General features: G+C 49.5%; 1 protein-coding gene across 1 annotated transcript in view; it reads right to left on the bottom strand.

The window, feature by feature from the left end:
• ARIH1 (ariadne RBR E3 ubiquitin protein ligase 1) overlaps positions 1–13541 on the bottom strand; it is a 55161-nt gene extending 41620 nt beyond the window's left edge. Inside the window, exon 1 of the mRNA XM_068696475.1 lies at positions 13020–13541. Coding sequence (XP_068552576.1) covers positions 13020–13385 — 366 coding nt within the window. The 5' untranslated portion in view covers positions 13386–13541. The remainder of the gene's footprint in view (positions 1–13019) is intronic.
• Positions 13542–18483: the final 4942 nt, after the last annotated feature.

The raw sequence follows: 18483 nt of genomic DNA, 5'->3' as shown, positions 1-18483 counted from the left end.
CTGCAACAGGGCTGCAAAGAGCAGCGTTTTTAGAAGAAACTTACGCTCTGAGAATGGAAAAAGCCGTCCTGAACCCTTTCCAGTGCCCGTGCACCGACAGTACCTTTGACTGGAAGAACAAACAGGACAGTGACCGGGCAGAGCAGTAAAACGGGCTCGTCAGAACCTGCTCTGAAGCAGCTGCATCCCACTGCTACCAGAAGTGGCTCTGAAAGTATTTATTTTGGCAGCAACACAAACTCGTGCAACCGCTGACCTCTCCGTGGTGGGAGCACGACTGCCTGCACAGCTACAAGTGAAGCAGACGAAGGCACTGACCCGGGGAAGGGGTTTCCTGGTTTATTTTAACCCAGACCACTTCTGGGACCAAGATCACGGTGAGGCCAGACAGCCGAGTTGGCACAACTTGGACAGGAGGGTCTTGTTCCCAACACGATTTTCTGTTTGGGAGATCACTGCCCAGAGCCACATGCCAGACATGTCCAAGTTGGGTTCTCCTGCCAGATCGTCTGGTCCTGAAGGCTTGAAAGCTCATCAAGGTATGATTTGATGCACATTACTGGAGCAACCCAAAGCAGCACGTTGGGGCTTGGGGGGAAATGCTGTCTTCTCTGGGTGCTCACCTCAACTTCGGAACAAATTGCTGCTGGGAAAGCCCAGATCTGCCCGTGGCACCCCCAGAGCCTGGCCTGCGTGCAGGGAGAAGATGGTAAAGGAATACAGCTGAAAAGGAACACTGCTGTACAAATGCTTTTTCCTTTAAATCATTTTACAGAAGTGTGAGCTATCACAAAAAAAAGCTGTCCCTGCTTCTTTTTCCTCCCTCAGACGCGTATCAGAACATTAATTTTGCTCTTTCCCCACAGTCAGCACTGTGCATTGCCAGATTCTGGTCCAGAGCCAGACTCACCCACAGGACTTTACCCGTTCATGGGCTCAGTACCTCTCGGCAGGAACCTGGCGCTGTTCCTCCCCATCAAGTAGCAAAGGCGCTGCTCTGCCAGCTCCACAAGGCCCAGCAGCTCATGGACCATAAGGAGCATGCTGCCTCGACCCTGCTCAGCAATAGCTGGGCCTTCTCCGTGGGTTTTGCATGCCCTTGGGTAACACAACTTCATTTTTGCTGCTTAAGCACCTGGTTAAACCACTGCAGCACTCAACAGGCAGTTCTGCTGCCTCAGAAGGATGCTGCCAGCAGACCTGTGAAGAAGGCAGAAACTGGACTTCACCCCAGGAGGAAATCAGTCCAGCACCATACGACCATGCACAATGGTTATGAAATCCTTTTTTTTTTTATTGTCAGTTTTACAAAACAAAAACATTCCACGTGTTCTTCTCAAAGAAACCAACCCATCACTTCATTCCCAAAGATCTGCTACTCTGCATTAAAAAATCTGTATGCTAGAACAGAACTGACTGAAAAACGCCTATCCCACAAGGTACCTGCACCAAAGTCCTTCCTGGAAGAGTATCCTGCAGTATTTCTGTGATGTCAAAAGACTGGGTTTTTCTGGGAGAAAAAAAAAAAAAACAGTGAAGAAGTAACAATACCGTGACATACTTCAAGTGTGTAGCAGAAGTCAGGCAGAGCAGATGAGAACATTTTCCTGACACCCATGGCAGCGACGCACGCCAGGAAGGGCAAATTCCTGACAACTTGTGCTTGCTTTCCCGTAGACAATTTCTATAGCAGATCTGCCTCTGGGCTCAAACATGTGCCAAGAAAACAATAACAACTAATTGATTTTCTGGATTAAGCGCTGCAAGTTCTCTGGAAAGGTCTCTGGTATCTCCAACTGCCCTTTCCTGGTCTCAACAGTTCTTCCAGATGATGATTATGAAAGAACGAGTGAGCTGCCTTCAGACAGCATGCAAGCAGAGGATCAGAACCAAGGAATAGTCAACTCAAATACGTCTCAAACCGTCAGGGAATCTGGTTCCTGATAAAAGCAGGTGGAAGACAATGGGGAATATCTATACCATCACGGCAAGCTCACACAGAGAGATGAGAGCTTTATCACAGGAGAAAGAGAATCCAACCAAATTGTGCCTGCCTTGAGCCCACTGCCTTCATGTTGACTCCTCTAAAATCAATCATTTCCACAGATATCCTGAGCACACCTTCACCCCAAAGGATGCTGCTGGCACAAACATGGCTCTTCTGTCCCAGCAGCTGTTGCAGTGCTTGGTTACACGGCGCTTTGCTCTTCCGAGAAGAAGTTTGAACAAAAGGACAGGCTAACCCCCTTAGCAAAAGGCAGAGCTCCTGGGTTCAGAGGTGCTTGCAGGGGAAATGCTCTCTGCTCCAACATCTTGAAGTACCACACCTGTGCAGCCCGTGCCCTGAATCCAGGCTTCCTCTTCAGAACATTGCAATTAACATTTTCCAACAGAGAAGGTACACAATAAGTAGAAAACGGTAGGGCAAAATAACTTCAATGAGCAGCATTCGAGTAGCACTCAAAAATCAATCACTTAAAAATCTACTACGAAAGCTAAACGAATCCCACCCCAACACAAAACCACCTCTCACTGCAGCGGCCAGGTTATCTCAAGTAAGTTTTGAGACAGGGTCACAGGTGGTACGCAGCCGCTCAGCCTGTCAGACGATGTGACTGATGACACACACGGACTCAGCAGAAGAATGTTTAGCCAGCGACACTTTACAAGCAAATTTTTAGGGAGAAATCCTTAACGTCCTTCCATCATATCTTCCTTCCCCAGGTCCGGGTTTGGTGAGCATCCAAAAGCTCCATATCTCTCCCCTCCAGCCCTTATTGCTTCCGATGGCATCCCCTGTTCAAGGCAGGGCACACTTTTAGTCAGTGGGCAGAGAGAAGCCTTCGCCGCTCACCAGGACAGCAACACGCACCGTAATTCTCAAGCAGAAACACTCCTTGGGCTGACTTCATTTCTTCATGTTGCTGCTGCTGCCACCTTCTCATTTCCAGCCCTCACCGTGTGTTACCTCCGCAGCAGCCAGTAGAAAGATGGACAGTCACCCAGCTGGGACACGAAACAGGAAGAACATAACCCTCTGAAGTAGCTGCTGGCCAGACGTGGTTTCGCACACACGATGTCACCTTGAGGAGCAAGTCTCCCCCAGCAGAGCCTACAACCCTCAAGTTGCACAAAAACACAAAATCCAAGTTGGGGACCTTCGTGCTTTTCAACCTGACAGGCCCAGGAAGTCATCGCCGGTGCATCTCGGGGACGTAATCTTTGGCAACGTTCTCACCTTGGCAAAAGCCCCGGAGCAGATGTGGTTACGGCATCTATCACTTCCCCCCACAGAAAAGCAGCTCTACCTGCAGAAGAGCTATTTTCTGGCAGAAGTTGCATCTGCACCAGGAAAACCTGCCAGCAGCCTTTCCCCAACAAGCCTCTTCTAGCTCAGACCACTTCTTACTGATGACTTTGCAGTTTACTTACCACACTCTGCTCATTTAGTTGTACTCAGTTTTATAGCCAGCAAAACGGAGCCCCAGCAACATCCCATTTTACGAGCCAAAACTTCCACTGGAGAGGTGATTTTGCCTGTTTACACCTCAAAACTTTCCTGCACAGAAGCCACCAGTGAAGAAAGGATGTTCTGGAGGCATGAAGAGTTTGGTGATTCCTCTGTTGATGCTCATTTATGCCACTGAATAAGGCACAGTCACACCTGCTCCAACTGCTGCACATCTCCAAGTGCCCCCCCTCCAGTTAGTTCCCTTCTCAGCCACCCCAAAAAGCAACATGGGTCCCTACACCACAATCTCTTCCTAGAAGCATCCTCTGTTAGTACCATGACTGCAAGCCCGCTGAAGGGTCCCTAAGGAACACAGCAAAACCTGGCAGCAACAGCACCGAGCCCTGCACGCTCCCATAAGCTACCTACAAAGCACCCACGAGAACTCCTCCAAGCCATGCTGCTGTTAAAAAACAGCACTTGGTGTGTCTCAAAACTGTCCTTATCATGCATGCACAGAGCACACAGCATCCCAGCCAAAAAAGTCAACACCAGAGATAGAAGGCTCGATCCCAAGCAGTGACCCCCACAGAGGATTATTAACATGAGAAGGCAGATGAGATTCAGAAATGAAGGCGGCAGGCCAAGAAGCATTTATTTTTTACTAATTTCTCAAAAATTATACCAGTTCCTGTACAGTTTTCAAACCCATTTGCAATACACAGCACAGATTTCCCATCTGGAAGTAAATTATCTCATTGCTTAAATGCAATAGTTTAAGACCTTATCAAGTTATACTTAATCTTAACTGTCATAGCTAACTAAACTCGCCTTCACTATCAGCTATCTGCCCAACACAAAAATACCTTCAGGTGTTCATTTCACCTCTTAGCAATACAAATAAGGAAGCTTCAAACGCATCACTTTATCAAGTAAGATAAAGCTGAGTATGAGAAGGGTTGTTAGAGCACATGCTAATGCATACATAAAATATGTATGAAATTGAAGAATAAACCCAAGTTGCTCAGAGAGCCTTTCAAGTCATCACAGAAGTATTACTAATTACCCAAACAAGGATGTCAGACATGTTTGTTCATCAGATCTTCATAGTAATTAGAAATTGTTACTTAATCTTCTGTATGCACACACCAGGTGGGATTTTACCCTGAAGACTTCCACTTCACACGAAAACAAATTTCACATTAATAGCACCTATTGGGTTCGTTTATTGAGGAATGCAGAACAGGAACCTGCATTTTTCATTGTAAGGCAGGGACTCATTGCCTGGGCTTACCAGAACTTGTCAGAGCTCCCAGAAGAGAAATGAAATGCTGACTACATGCTGGAGTGTTCTTCCATCGCTTTATTAAGAAGTTGGTGTTCGTTCTAGCTTTGAAATGCATTGATCAGCGAAGTGCTGTCACTCCCTGTTCTGGAGCCTGAACTTGCGATGCCTCAGGAGATTTCTCCCTAGGCCCCTCAAGACACAGATCTGGCACACACGCTCCCTTCTTGGTCCTCAACTCTTTGTGTTTCAGACCATTCCCTTCCAACTCCCTAGTCTGCAGATCCCAGAGCCTGAACTCGATGCCAATTTTTAAGAGTTAACTTCTTATGTTGTTCCTCCCACAGAGGGAAGCGCAGTGCAGACCGTTTGCTCATGAGAGTTCTCCTATTTTCCCCCCAATCCCTCTCCACATTTGTTTGCCAGACAAAGGAATGCTGCTTGCATTTTGTGCTTTGTTACACAAGAACACACGCGATCCAAAGTTATCAGCTGCAGAAGGGATTTGCACTTACCACAGCCATGCTGAGCTCTGCCAGAAGTTCTGTACGTGCCCAGAACAGGCCACAGAAGCTGAGCCTCCACGTGTTGATACACACACTGAGCGTCTTGGCACTAACACCCAAGGCAGTCAGTTGTATCACCAGCTGACTACTTTCAGGTATAACCATACAAACCTAGTTCTGCATTTTTAGCACGCGTTCTGCACTTCAAGACGACTTGAGCTGTGCCCAAGCAGAATCCCTCAGCAAGGGCTCCTACTCTACCCTGCTCACCTGCTGGAAAACAGAGTTCAGGGTTTGCATCCTTCACCTGGCGAAGCAACAAGCAAAACATTATTCTATCAAGCACCGGGGATTTTTCTCAAAATGGTATGAAGGCAATAAGCGAACGAGCAAGCTTTGAATTCCTAGTGTTGGAGACTACCTCCCTCCAGCTCCCAAATTCTTCAAATTACAAAGCAATCAAAGCTGGGTCTTTTGTAAATGGCCATGCACCCTCTCTCCACAAGAAAAAGCATGTTCATGATGTCCCAGAACATAGAGGAAACCTCAAACCCTCAAAAAATTGAGCAAGTCATACCAAAAAAAAAATAAATTTTTCTCCTTTATATTTTAGCCTTTGTTTCAGCCACAATCACTTTCACTGCACACCTGGTTTTGAAGCAAGACAGCCAAGACAGGCTCCTCGCACCACCTCTCTCAGTGTTTCCCCATCTCTGGAAATCGGAAGCGCCACATCATGCTCTAGTATGTAAAAGTTATAAATGAGGAAGGTAGAAACCCCAGAATGTTTTTAAAAAGGCTGAAAGGAAGGAACTGAACATGCTAGCATGAGCACGAGGGCACCATCGGCGGTTCAAAAAAAGGCCACAAAGCAGAGCTTTGGGTAGGCACGCAGGCTACCACCCCAGTTCTCCTAGCTCGTGGCCACAAGCCACCCGCTCACAGGGCTCTCCTTTGTTCCCACCAGCTCTCCAGCACTGCCTAAAAGACCTGGCGAGACCAGGTGTGCTGCCAAAAGGGACCCCGATGCCACCACACTTGCACGAGGCAAGCCAGTGTGCTCAGAGGCAGGTGCCTAAGCTACAAGAAGCATTTTTTTCTCCTGAAAAAAAAAAAAGTCTCTAAATGGCTTACTAGCTTCCTCCTTGTCCCAAACAACTTACATGCTGTTAAAAATACCTGCCTAAGACTTGGAATTTGAAATTATTCCGGGCATTTGCAGATCTCTGCCTCTGCAAACAGAGGAAAGGCTCGGTGCAGCTAGCTGTGTGAACCACTGTACTCGCACAGCACTCTTACTACCCTGAATACCAAAACCAATTACTCAGCGTTACTATGCCATGTAAACAAGGGACCTCTTTTGAAAGAGTGTCTGTAGTCATAAGGACATTTCAAATTCTAAAAGGCTCTGATTTGTGAAGCACAAACACTGCTGAACTAAGTTACAGATGAAACTCGGCTTCTTAGGAAGCCTTCAATAGCAGTTCTCAATGCATTCATTTAAGCCAGTATTTCCATCACAGCTCGAGATCAAAAGCTAAAAAGCAAGCCGAGGAATCAAATATGAGCCAGGCAAAGATGTTCAACTTCCCCAACCAAAAAATACCTGGGATGGTGCAGATTGAAGTATCAGCAGATTTTCCATCATCAGATTACAACCCACAGTTTTTGCTCCAGCTCAGAGTTGGTCACTTCACGCCCGAGCCTCCTGCAGTACCCTACATGAGCTCCTCTATCAAACACGCAGGCATCTGTATTCCGGGCTGCACTCAGATGCACCATTTGGCATCACCAAGTAGCTACGAACCTGCCGTGTGCATTTTACAATAAACGAGACTGCAATTTTCCTGCAATTGCAGAAGCCAGAGCAACTTCGTGATGTTCAGCAGCGTTACACACCTATAGACAGAAAAAAAGTCTCCCAACCTTCATGGATGCCAAACAACACAGGGAACACAGCCACAAGCAAGACAAAATATCACTTCCAATATTTTTAGATCCCTCCAGAGGACTGAAAACACAACCCAGAACAGATAAGGTGCAGACTGAATGACACGGACGGGGCTTTCATTATAAGAAGAGCACAGTTCAGAGTTCAGCGAGAGCCATCACAGCAAACCCAAAATTCCTTGTTTACTCTGCCTCACGCATGGAGTAAGGGGGAAGAGAGCTTGTTTTCAAAGAGAAAAAATTCAACAGGTGGCAGAGGGGCTCAGGGAGGTGCTGTACAGGGAGCTACTTCTAATTTATGAGCTTACAGCCTCACTTCAAACAAAAGTTGAAGTCTTCCAGGTCTCAGTTTTCATCACAAGAAGCACACCCTGTCAAACTGCAGTTCTGTGCACCGTGCTCTTAAATCCAATACTGCTTGCCAAACAGCACTAAGCAAGTATGCAAAGTATTTCTGAATAGGCACAGCACTGCCCTACACTTCCATGCCACACCACAGGAACCCTGGAAGCATCAGAAGGCCGGCTTGATTTCCTATTATGAAGTTTAAATTCCTGCAAGTCAGAAACTAAGGAGTGAGAGCTCAGGATAAGCAGATAGAAAGGAAACCACAGCTCGTGTATGACTAACAACACACGTCTAACACAGCTACTGTTTCACACCAAGGAAGGTGAGTGCTGCAGTCTCTATTAGGACTTCTCCGTGGCACAACAGTTAGGGATTTAGAGCAGAACCACCACTTCTGCTTTGCGTGGCACGTATGGTTCTGCTAACTAGAGCTAAACCCACAGGGAATACCAATGGCTGCACATATCTTTTGTTCCTCCCCCCCCATAAACAAATGTTTAAAAGTAACTAAAACCAGAACAAAGTGTTTTCAGTTTCATTTTGCAAACGTCCCCAGGACACAGCAGTCCCCATTTGCACCCACAGGCCCCCTGAGAGACGGCGGCTTTGTTGGGATTCCTGCAAAGTGACGTTGGGGCAACAGAGCCCAGCATCAGTTTTTACTCATGGACAGCCATAAGATTTATATTTGGCCTAAAAGAAACAAATCTAAAGCACAAAGCAAGTGGGACAGTTAAGCATGAGCTTTAGCTTAATGTGGAGACTTAAAAGATAGAACGAACCTGGTAACTCTGAAGTTTATAATAGTATTTTTTGTTAGCTTTATTATATTCAGAATTACATGTCTTAGCAGCCAGGGAACAGATAGGATGTCATTTCCAAAAGCCTCACAGTGATGGCTTGTAGCAGATTTCAGGAGCACTTTGTCACAACGAAGTTTGTTCCGTTCCTTGGAAACATTAAGCGCATTCCTCCGATAATGAAACACCTTATAAACGCCGTGTGACAGAACCGTGCAGTTTAACAAAGCATTTCCTTCCAGCATCATAACATGCAGGGCCCCAACTGAATTTTATTATCAAATAGCTAACCACACAGTAAGAGAAGTCAGAGCCTTGCAAACTCACCTCGTACAGGCACCGCAAGCAGACCCAAAAGCAAGCAGCATCAGCCTCAAGTGCTTCCTCCCACAGACTCCTACCTAATGCTTGTCAAGCAGCTTCAAGCACTCGGGGTTTTCAAGATGTCATCTCGAACATGAAATCCAGTTCTAAGCACAGCCCTGGATGACAGCAGCGGTGCCTGTTGCTCGCTGGAAAGTCATTCCTATTTTGGACAAAGTATTTTGAACGCATTGCCAAGACCACTGAATTACACCACTACTTGGGAGATTTCCTAAGTTACGACTGGAAATCAGCACATTCTGTCTGAGCAAGAGAAGCCACTGTGGAATAACACCGCTCTTCCCAAGCCACACCGGACTGACAGTTGCTGTAAGAGAGCCTGATTAACTGCAGAGCAGTGTTCTGGGGGATCTGCACTGCCCCGGTCACAAAAAAAGCCACCCCTTGTAGCTTCAGAGCAGCCTGGGGTTTTGGCTTATCGCAACATCAAAGCTGCAGCCGGTAAGGATACTCACTGCTCAACAAGTTATCCAGCCTGGTCCTCTAAACGAGGACCAGTATTCAGTATAACTGTTCTGATGTTGCACGTTACCTGTTCTACCCCGCAGAACCTCATTTCACAGCCTGCAGTAAATGAGAGGTATTTCTGAGCTAGACTAAGTTGCGTGAGATGCGGTGCTTCTGTCTCTTCCCTAAGCCAGGGGGGTTTCATGAGCTCACAAGATGTGACACCTGGCTGCATCCAGGGTGCTGCTCTGGGTGGAAAAAAACAAAAGCAAGGGCTCAGCTCCCTTTTCTGTGCTTTGTTTTTAAATGTCACTAACCATCTCCGAGCTTCACTCTGAGAGTTTCCCAATACTTAACCCTGCTGAAGTCCAAAAAGAACAAATGTTGTCAGGTGACATCACAGTGATGTCAAACACTCCAGAAAAAGCTGACCGAGAGCGGAAAATGAACCCAACTTAGAAATAGCAAAGTTGCACCAAGCTGCAACAAGGCAGAAACACTGAGCCAAGCAAGACTAGAGAGACACCGACCATCACGTGCTCTATTCAGAGTAGAAATAAACATGCTATTCTAAACATTTCCAAGTTTATTTTCAGAAAATCTACAGCAAGGACAGAAATAGCAGTCTGATATTAAAAAAAAAAAAAAAGTAATGATGGTAGAAACTTATTTGGACAGTCCCTCATCCCACAGTACAGAGAAGACGAATACAGAGATGACATCCAACTGTGGGAAAATGCCTTTCAAAGGAGACAACCTTTTGTTTACCAGAGCCTTCATGTCTAGTTTTTTGCAGTTGTTCAGTCAGTTATTCTGCCAGCAGCTGGAAAAAAAAACACCCCAGAAGTCCGCCCGTTTACGCTGACAACTAAAACCAAAATAACTTGTGGAATGATTCTCTTCTCCGTGTAATTATAGCAATATAATGGAAGCGATATTCGGATCTGAGGTGGGGTTTGAACGTCTCAGCCAATCAACAGCGCGAGGTTAGACGTTTATTCATGCCCCTATTTTTGCATTTGGAGGAGAAGGGGAATTCTTGCCATGTGGCACAGGGAGTCAAATCAAATTATCACATAAATGCTAAATATTGTGCAAAAATCATCATCAGGCACCTGAAATCCCCCTTACGTTCAGACAAGAGAGAGTGAATGCAAAACATGCTGAGTATCTGACTCACTCTGAAACCTCCTGAGTTCACTGCAAGTTTAGCGGTCTTAGATGGCCAAGTGATAGAAAAAGGTAACAGCTCAGCACTCAGCAGCCATCTTCGCGTGCACGTTACCTGCTGCCAGCACAAATCACACGCCTCGTAGCCAGGAAGTTTCTCACAAATTAGCCACTACTTCAGCAAAGCCTTTGTCAGGTCAAATCCCTGTCCTGAGAACTTTGGGCTGTTCTTATACAGCTCGCAGTTGGGAAGTGATTAAATGGATGGGAAAATAGATTTAATTCAACTCCTTCCACTGGTGGTCGTGTCAGCTAATAACTGTTCTTCAGGGCCTGTGTTTCGTCAGGGACAAAGGCCCAAGTCCCTGCACATGGAAGCTGTATCTGCAGCTCAGGTACCCTCTTGCAGATGCTTCATTGCTCACCGATACCCTTTCTTCTCATTGCACCTGCAAAACAATCAACTGAAAAATAAAACCCACGACTTACTTCTGACCAGAAATTGGTACCTCCTCTGATGAGAGGGCACAGGCCCTACAGCTGAAGCTTTTGGACATCAGGTCCCTCTGTGTGGTAACAAATAAGCTCCTGAGGACTGCAACAGGCAACTGCAACCGTTATCATTTGATATCAAACTGAATTTAGATGCACAGGGACCAAAGCCATCCAGTTCTAGACTGGAACAAGTGAATCACAGGACTGCAACCAAGGATCCGCAGCAGGATCCTGAGCCAACGTGAGTCCAGAAAAGGTTTACTGAACCAGAAAAGCAGCAGCAGCAATCCTGGTTGGATGCCAAAAGCAAGAAATATACAGAACGGAGCCCTGGAAGCTTTCAGCGCAAGCAAGAGAAGTGAGGATGAGCAAATGCTGAGGCACTGACTGAATTGAGTTCACTTACCTCCGAACAGGCTAGAAATCCAGTAAGGTGCCATTTCAAAGCAATTTGGAGTAACTTAATGTTTTCCTACCCTCTTCTGATGTCTGCTAGCACTTGAGCTGATGTTAGGTCCTCGGCTGACTCATACTCCAAACCAACTGACATTCTGCAGCCTGCTAAACCAGGAATAACCACCACAAACCTAACACCAAGACCTAAAGCAGCAGCCACAGAGCTCCTGCAGGCTGGCTGTGCTCTGCAGAGCCCCACGGAGCCAGCTCAGGGAAGGGCCAGGCCTCCCACCACCCCCCTGGGTGCAAGAACAGGGGAAGGGTCTCCACCTCCCGCAACTTCTGGCTAGTTGTTCTGCTATGCTGAGGCCAAGTGCTCAAGTTATACAGCTCAAGGGCAATGTAAAAAGGAAGAAAAGCCATGGACCAGAAAAGAGGACCTCATTTAAATCAGCTCCTTAAAAACATGCCGGTGAATTCCTCAAGCCAGGGACACACAGGAGCGGGATGCTCACTATTCCTCATCAACAGAAACATTTCCACCACTTTGCTTACTCAAAGCTGGGACAAATGGTTGAGTCTGTCCAATACCACCAGTACGGGTGGTGATTCTCACAGCCTTAGTCATTAAACACACCCCCACCATTTTAATCACTACTTCAAAGAGTTAAAAACTTCACCGAGTGTTTGCATGTTTACTTCCCCATTTGCACATCTTCATTTCCCTCCATTAGGATCAATAACTGGGAGCAAGGAAATATCCATACGTAACCAGGAGATCTTCTTTAGCTCTCATAATCAGCTAATCGAGCCAGACTCCTTTATAAGCCTTACATGCACGGTACTGTTATTAAAGTTATAAACTTTAATTTGACTGAAGAGCTGCCATTTACTCATTTCCTAGGTGAACATTCGGGCAGTTGTTTGCATCAAGCTCCCCATAAACTACGGTGGATTTACAGCGCGTGCAGCCACATTTTAAAGCTGCTCGTGGAGTCCCTGTACAGCAGAGGCCAGCTGGGCAAAAACATTCACTAAGACATCTGGTATTTAACGCTGGAAGTACACACAACTAGGAAGCGACTGATTTGGGGGAATGGTGTCCTTTGTTGTGTAGTATCAATACATTCAGCCTCCTCACACCACTTAGGAAATGCAATACCTTCACACTGCTGTTCACGCTGCTGGGTAAGGAGAAGCATTTGCTGTTTGCTGGCTGTAACTCTGAATACCACCAAGCAAACCGAAACAAAAGAAAACCCACGCACTCCGGTCACCTGCAGGAAAAACGGACGGCACCAGAAACTTAGGGCAAGCCGGAGGAAAACCCAGCTGTAAATATTTAGGAAGGGATGCTGGATAGCCTCGGCGGCTTGAATTTCTTCCAGCAGCACAAGAGCCGGGAGATTAGATACGCTGGTCGGAAGGCAGTGGGTGTGCTTTGGAGCCCTGCTTCGTTTTTAAAACGCTACAATTAAAGGGAAGGGGGAGGGGGGGGGGCACAGCCAGCCCGTTCCAGAGCGCCCAACCGCTGCCCTGCCTCCGGTAACTGGGCGGCTGGGGGGGGGGGTTGGGGGGGGGGGGGGAGTGGAAAAGAGGCAAAACGGCGATATTAGCAACAAAAGGAAAGAAATCCAAAATGGGAAAGGCACAAAGGGGGGCGGCGGGGGGGTCGGGATGGGGGGGGAGGCCGAGAAGGGGAGGCCGAGGACCCATCCCCAAAAACCGGGGGAGCCCCCCAGAAACCGGGGGGGGTTAGGGGGGCCCTCGCCGAGGCGGCGGCGCACCTGGATGACTTCGTTGACCTCGCGGATGCACTCCACCATGTGCTGCAGGATCTGCTCGGCCGTCAGCACCTCGTAGCGGTAATCCTCCTCCTGCTCCGGGCCTCCGCCGCCGCCGGGGCCCGGCCCGCCGCCCAGGCCTCCTCCTCCGCCGCCTCCGGGCCCCAGCCCTCCGGTCTCGCCGCCCAGCAGCCCGTCGCGCTCGCCGCCGCCGCGCAGGCCGGGCTCCACCAGCTCCACCTCGCCCAGGTCCAGGTTATCGTCGGGCTCGTCCTCCTCGTCGTCCTCCTCGTCCTCCTCCGCGCCGCTGTCCTCGCTGCACTCCTCGTCCTCGTCGAACTCGTAGTTGTAGCCCTCGTCCGAGTCCATGGCGAGGCGGCCAAGCGGCGGCTCACCCCGCCCGCTGCCTCGGCCGCCTCAGCGCCAACAAAGGGACGCGGCCGCCCCGCTCCGTCACCGCGCGCCGCGCACGCACGGCACGGCACGGCACGGCGCGGCGCCGCACGGCACGGCACGGCACGGCACGGCACGGCGCGGTACGTCACGGCGCCGCGCCTCAGGCGCCGCGCCTGCGCGGCCGCCGCCATCTCCCTTCGCCCCGCCGGGAGCCATCTTGAGTGCGCGCCGCTCCCCCCCCCCCTCCGCTTCCTTCCCGCCCCGCGCGCCGCCGCCATCTTGAGTGCGGCGACGCCGCCATGCTGAGAGTGGCCGCGGGGGTTTGGGAAGGGGGGGGGCTCATTGCTGGGGTTGGTGGTTGGGGGGGAGTGAAGGAGAGAAGTTGAAGTACAGAATCACAGAGTTGTCTAGATTGGAAGAGACCTCAGGATCATCGAGTCCAAGCTCTGACCTAACACTAAAAGTCCTTCACTAAAGCAGGGAAATGGGAGAGGAATCCCAGGGAAATGTGGAGGAAAGAAGTGTGAGGGAAATAGGAGGGAAATGTGAAGGGGAAATGAGAGAGAGATCCCAGGGAAATGTGAAGGAAAGAAGTGTGAGGGAAGTAGGAGAGAAATGGAAAATGGGAGAGGAATCTCAGGGAAATGTGAAGGAAAGAAACATGAGGGAAATAGGAGAGAAATGTAAAGGGAAAATGTGAGGGAAATCCCAGAGAAATGTGAAGGAAAGAAGTGAGGGAAATAGAGAAATGTGAAGAGGAAATGGGAGAGAAATCCCAAAGAAATGTGAAGCAAAGAAGTGTGAGGGAAATAGAGAAATGTGAAGGAGAAATGGGACAGAAATCCCAAGGAAACGTGGAAGAAAGAAGTGTGAGGGAAGTAGGAGAGAAATGGAAAATGGGAGAGGAATCTCAGAGAAACACGAAGGAAAGAAACATGAGGGAAATAGGAGGTAAATGTAAAGGGAAAATGTGAGGGAAATCCCAGAGAAATGTGAAGGAAAGAAGCATAAGGGAAATAGGGCAGAAATGTAAAGGTCGAAATGGGAGAGAAGTCCCGGAGAAATGTGAAGAAAAGAAGCATGAGGGAAATAGGAGAGAAATGTGAAGGGAAAGTGTGAGGGAAGTCCCAGGGAAATGTGAAGGAAAGAGACATGAGGGAAATGTGAGAAATGTGAAGGGAAAATCATAGAAGCACAGAATATCCCGAGTTGGAAGGGACCCATAAGGATCATCAAGTCCAGCTCCTGGCACCGCACAGGTCTGCCCAAAAGGTTAAACCATGAATGTGAGAGAAATCCCAGAGAAATGTGAAGGAAAGAAGCGTGAGGGAAATAGGACAGAAATGTGAAGGGGAAATGGGAGAGAAATCCCCAAGAAATGTGAAGAAAAGTGTGAGGGAAATAGGAGAGAAATGTGAAGGGAAAATGTGAGAGAAATCCCAGAGAAATGTGAAGAAAGGAAGTGTGAGGGAAATGTGAGAGAAATGTACAGGGAAACCATGAGAGAAATTCCAGAGAGATGTGAGGAAAATGTGACGGAAAGTAACATGAGGAAAATGACAGGGAAATATAAGGCAAATGTGAAGGAATAATTTGTGAGGGGAAATAGGAGAGAAATGTAAAGGGAAAATGTGAGAGAAATCCCGAAGTGTGAGGGAAATACGAGAAAAATGGAAAATGTGAGAGAAATCCCAGAGAAATGTGAAGGAAAGAAGTTTGAGGGAAATATGAGACAAATGTGGAGGGAAATTCCAGAGAAAGGTGAAGGAAAGACATGTGAGGGAAATGTGAAGGAAAAAAGTGTGAGGGAAATATGAGAAAAATGTAAAGGGAAAATATGAGAGAAATCCCAGAGAAATGTGAAGGAAAGAAGCGTGAGGGAAATATGACAGAAAAAGAGAAAATGTGAGGGAAATGACAGGGTAATAAGAGGGAAGCGTGAAGGAAAGACGTGTGAGGGAAATGAAATGACAGGGAAATATAAGGGAAATGCAAAGAAAACAAGTGTGAGGGAAATAGGAGAAGAATTTAAAGGGAAAATGTCGGAGAAATTCCGGAGATGTGTGAAGAAAAGAAGCGTGGGGGAAATGACAGGATAATATGAGGAAATTTGAAGGGAAAAGAAAAATAAAATGAGGGAAATGACAGGGAAATGTGAAGGAAAGATGTGTGAGGGAAATAGGAGAGAAATTTAAAGGAAAAATGGGAAGGAAATCCCAGGGAAATGTGAGGGAAATAGGAGGGAAACCTGAAGGAAGGAAACGTGAGGGGAATGTGTGGGAAATTACAGGAAAACGTGAAGAAAGGTGAGGGAAAATAGGTTCAGTGAGGTGCTGGTACCCATATGGGTGTGTGGGCTTGGCCCTGACCCCTCTGTTTGATGCTTCACAGGTTTCATTTGATGCAGACGTTGCCCACACGTGGGGCAGCCCCTGACCAGCCAGGCTTTATCAGATGCCTCCATCTCTGTGTTTCTGAGGGCTGTTTCCAGTGTCCCAGGAAGAACATGGGCAACAGTGATTACAAGCAGTGGGTCCCTACACACAGCCCATGCTTTCCAAGGAAAGCAGGTCCACACACCTCTCCCAAGGAAAACTGATTTTGTGTGGGCCACGCAGGGCATTCAGCCCCTGGGAAAGATCGTGCAGCAGCAGGCATGCAGGCACTGCTCACGTGTGGAACAGCAACATCTGCCCACGGACACAGGGAGAGGCGATCCAGCCTCTGTTTTTCCCTGGTTCCCAACCACGAGGCCTTGTGTGACCCCAGCTATGCCAGGTGGCATCTCTGCTCCAGCTTTGCTTTCTGGTCAGCGGTGATAAAAATAGCCAGTTTTTCACAGTTGTGCTGGGCATGATTCCCTTTCTTCAGTGGGCTGCATAACCCAAAAAGAAAAAAAAAAAAAGCTCCTTGCAGGGCAGGTACTATAAAAAGAGGCAGCCTCGTCTGGAGCTGTTTATTATTTAATCTGGCATTTTGCAGGGGAGCAGAGTATGCACTAGTGGCTCTGTAACGTGCTCACAAACAGACCTTTCCCTTCTGCAAACAGCCGGGGCTGAGCCTGCCGTTCGAGAATGCTCTGGGCAGGTCAGGGCCGTGGAGCAGCAGTGCTGCGCCCAGGTGCCCCTGTCCCTGCTGGGGCCTCTCTTGGACGCTGCCACGGAGGGCAGGGGCAGACACCGAGCTGGCCGCCAGGCTGCGGGTCTGGGGCGCGGCAGGGGTTGAGCGCCCTTTGCCCCTCACGTCACACAGCGCCCTGAGCTCAGCTCGCACCCCATGCCCGCCGGCTTTCTGCTTTTGCAGCTCTGTTGCCAATATCAGACGTGCTGGGCCTGGTACAGCCGAGGGACGGGGGAGGCGAGCTGGGCTTATTGTTTGCAGCCGTTTGGGGAGCGCGAGGGACTCCGGTTGGCTTGGTAACAGGCTGTAGCCTGGCCCAGAGGAGAGCCGGCTGATAGCAGATCCTCCCTTGCTGTTCACTGCGGATGTGAGGAGACTGCACAGCCCCGGGAGGACTCCAGGGCTGCCTTCTCCACCGCCAGGCACTAATCCTCGGCTTCCTCGTGCCCTGGGGGATCGTTTCTACCTGGGTGAAGCAGGTCATTCTGATGTGGTAACATTCTTCACCCACTTTGCCAGGATGAAAATGACCCAGTGCCCGGAGGGCGGGGGAGACTCAGCCTCGCAGTATGCGGCGTAGGTGTGACGAGTTTCGTCAGCTCTTTGGGACGGGAGTCACCGCGGCGCTTTGTGTTTGTGCAGCACCTGGCACAGCAGGATCCTGCTTCCTGCTTGTGCTTCCGCTGGCCTAATGCAGCACAAACAACAAATACCTTACGAAACAGGCAGGGGCACTTGCAGAAAATTAGAAGCTGCCGCCCAAAAGCTGCAGGGGTGTTTATTTGCTGACAGAGCATGTAAAGCGTAACGATGGCCGCAGTGTCAGGGGCTGAAGCGCAGGGTGAGGCCCTTGGGGATCCAAGCAGATATGTCTGATTTTGGGTAGATGCTCTGGAGGCCTTGCTGGGTACCCGTCTGCATCTTCAGATCTACAAGTAGCTCCAAAAATCAGCGCCAGGTGTTTTGTAGCACCACAGTCTCCATCCACGGGGTGCCTGCTGTCCCCGCGTCCTGATCTGCCCCAGCATCGTGCCTGTGACCGGGTCAGGAGCACATCCCGGTGGCACAGGTGGGTGCGGGCTGGGCTGGGAGACATCGGGGCTGGGCACGCACATTGCCTCATGCCAACCTACCGAGTAAATAAAGCCAGCTCCCTAATTACCCTACTTATTTAGAATGGCGAAGGCCTGGGCATTAATCATCCTGCCCTACATAAATATAAATAGCACCGGCTTTGTTTAGCTCTGGGCTTACCAGCTGGACGTTTGCCAGGCTGGTGCCATCTCACATGTCAAGCGTTGGTGGCTCTGTTGGTTGTCACAGGCCCTCGCCTGGTGCCACAAAGCCCACGCTCCGACCTCTGTGGCTCCAGGACCCTCCGTGCCAGGTGGTGGCCGGCTGCACAACTCCACCTCATGTCCTGGTGCAGGAGGGGTCACAGAGTGGTGCAGTGTCCCCAGGGGGTGTGTGGCACCTCCAGGAGCTCTGTGTCCTGCCCAGCTGGTGACGTGGGTCACCAACAAGCAAGCGGGCTTAGGGCAGCGCATCTGCTGCAGCACCCACTGGGCCTGAGGAGCTGAGAAAGGTGCTGACCAGGCGGCACGGTTTGATCAGAGCAGCGTCCTAGAGGCCGTGCTTCACCTTTCTCCACGGGACGGGGTCATCCAGGTGTTAGGGCAGGGGTCCCTGCCCCGGCTGCAGCCCCGCAGCCACCCCAGCACCCCCGCCCCGTGCCGCCAGCGCCTCCCCGCTGCCCTCTCCTGGCCCCTGCCGAAGCTGCAGAGCTCCGGAGCCTGCTCCAAGCACGGTGCCCTTGTGCCCCTCCGGCTTCCTGCAGCTCTGCAGGGGTAGGGTACCGGGTATGGGCGCTGTCGCTTAATTCACGGGTGTCCTAAGCCCCGGGCAGCGATGCACAGTGCCAGCAGCACCGCCTCGCTGTCCCCCAGGGACC

The sequence above is a fragment of the Anas acuta genome, chromosome 12 (assembly GCF_963932015.1).
Source record: "Anas acuta chromosome 12, bAnaAcu1.1, whole genome shotgun sequence".
NCBI classification, from domain to species: domain Eukaryota; kingdom Metazoa; phylum Chordata; class Aves; order Anseriformes; family Anatidae; genus Anas; species Anas acuta.
The sequence above is the reverse complement of the archived record's forward strand: the minus strand, read 5'-3'. Positions and strand labels throughout refer to the sequence as shown.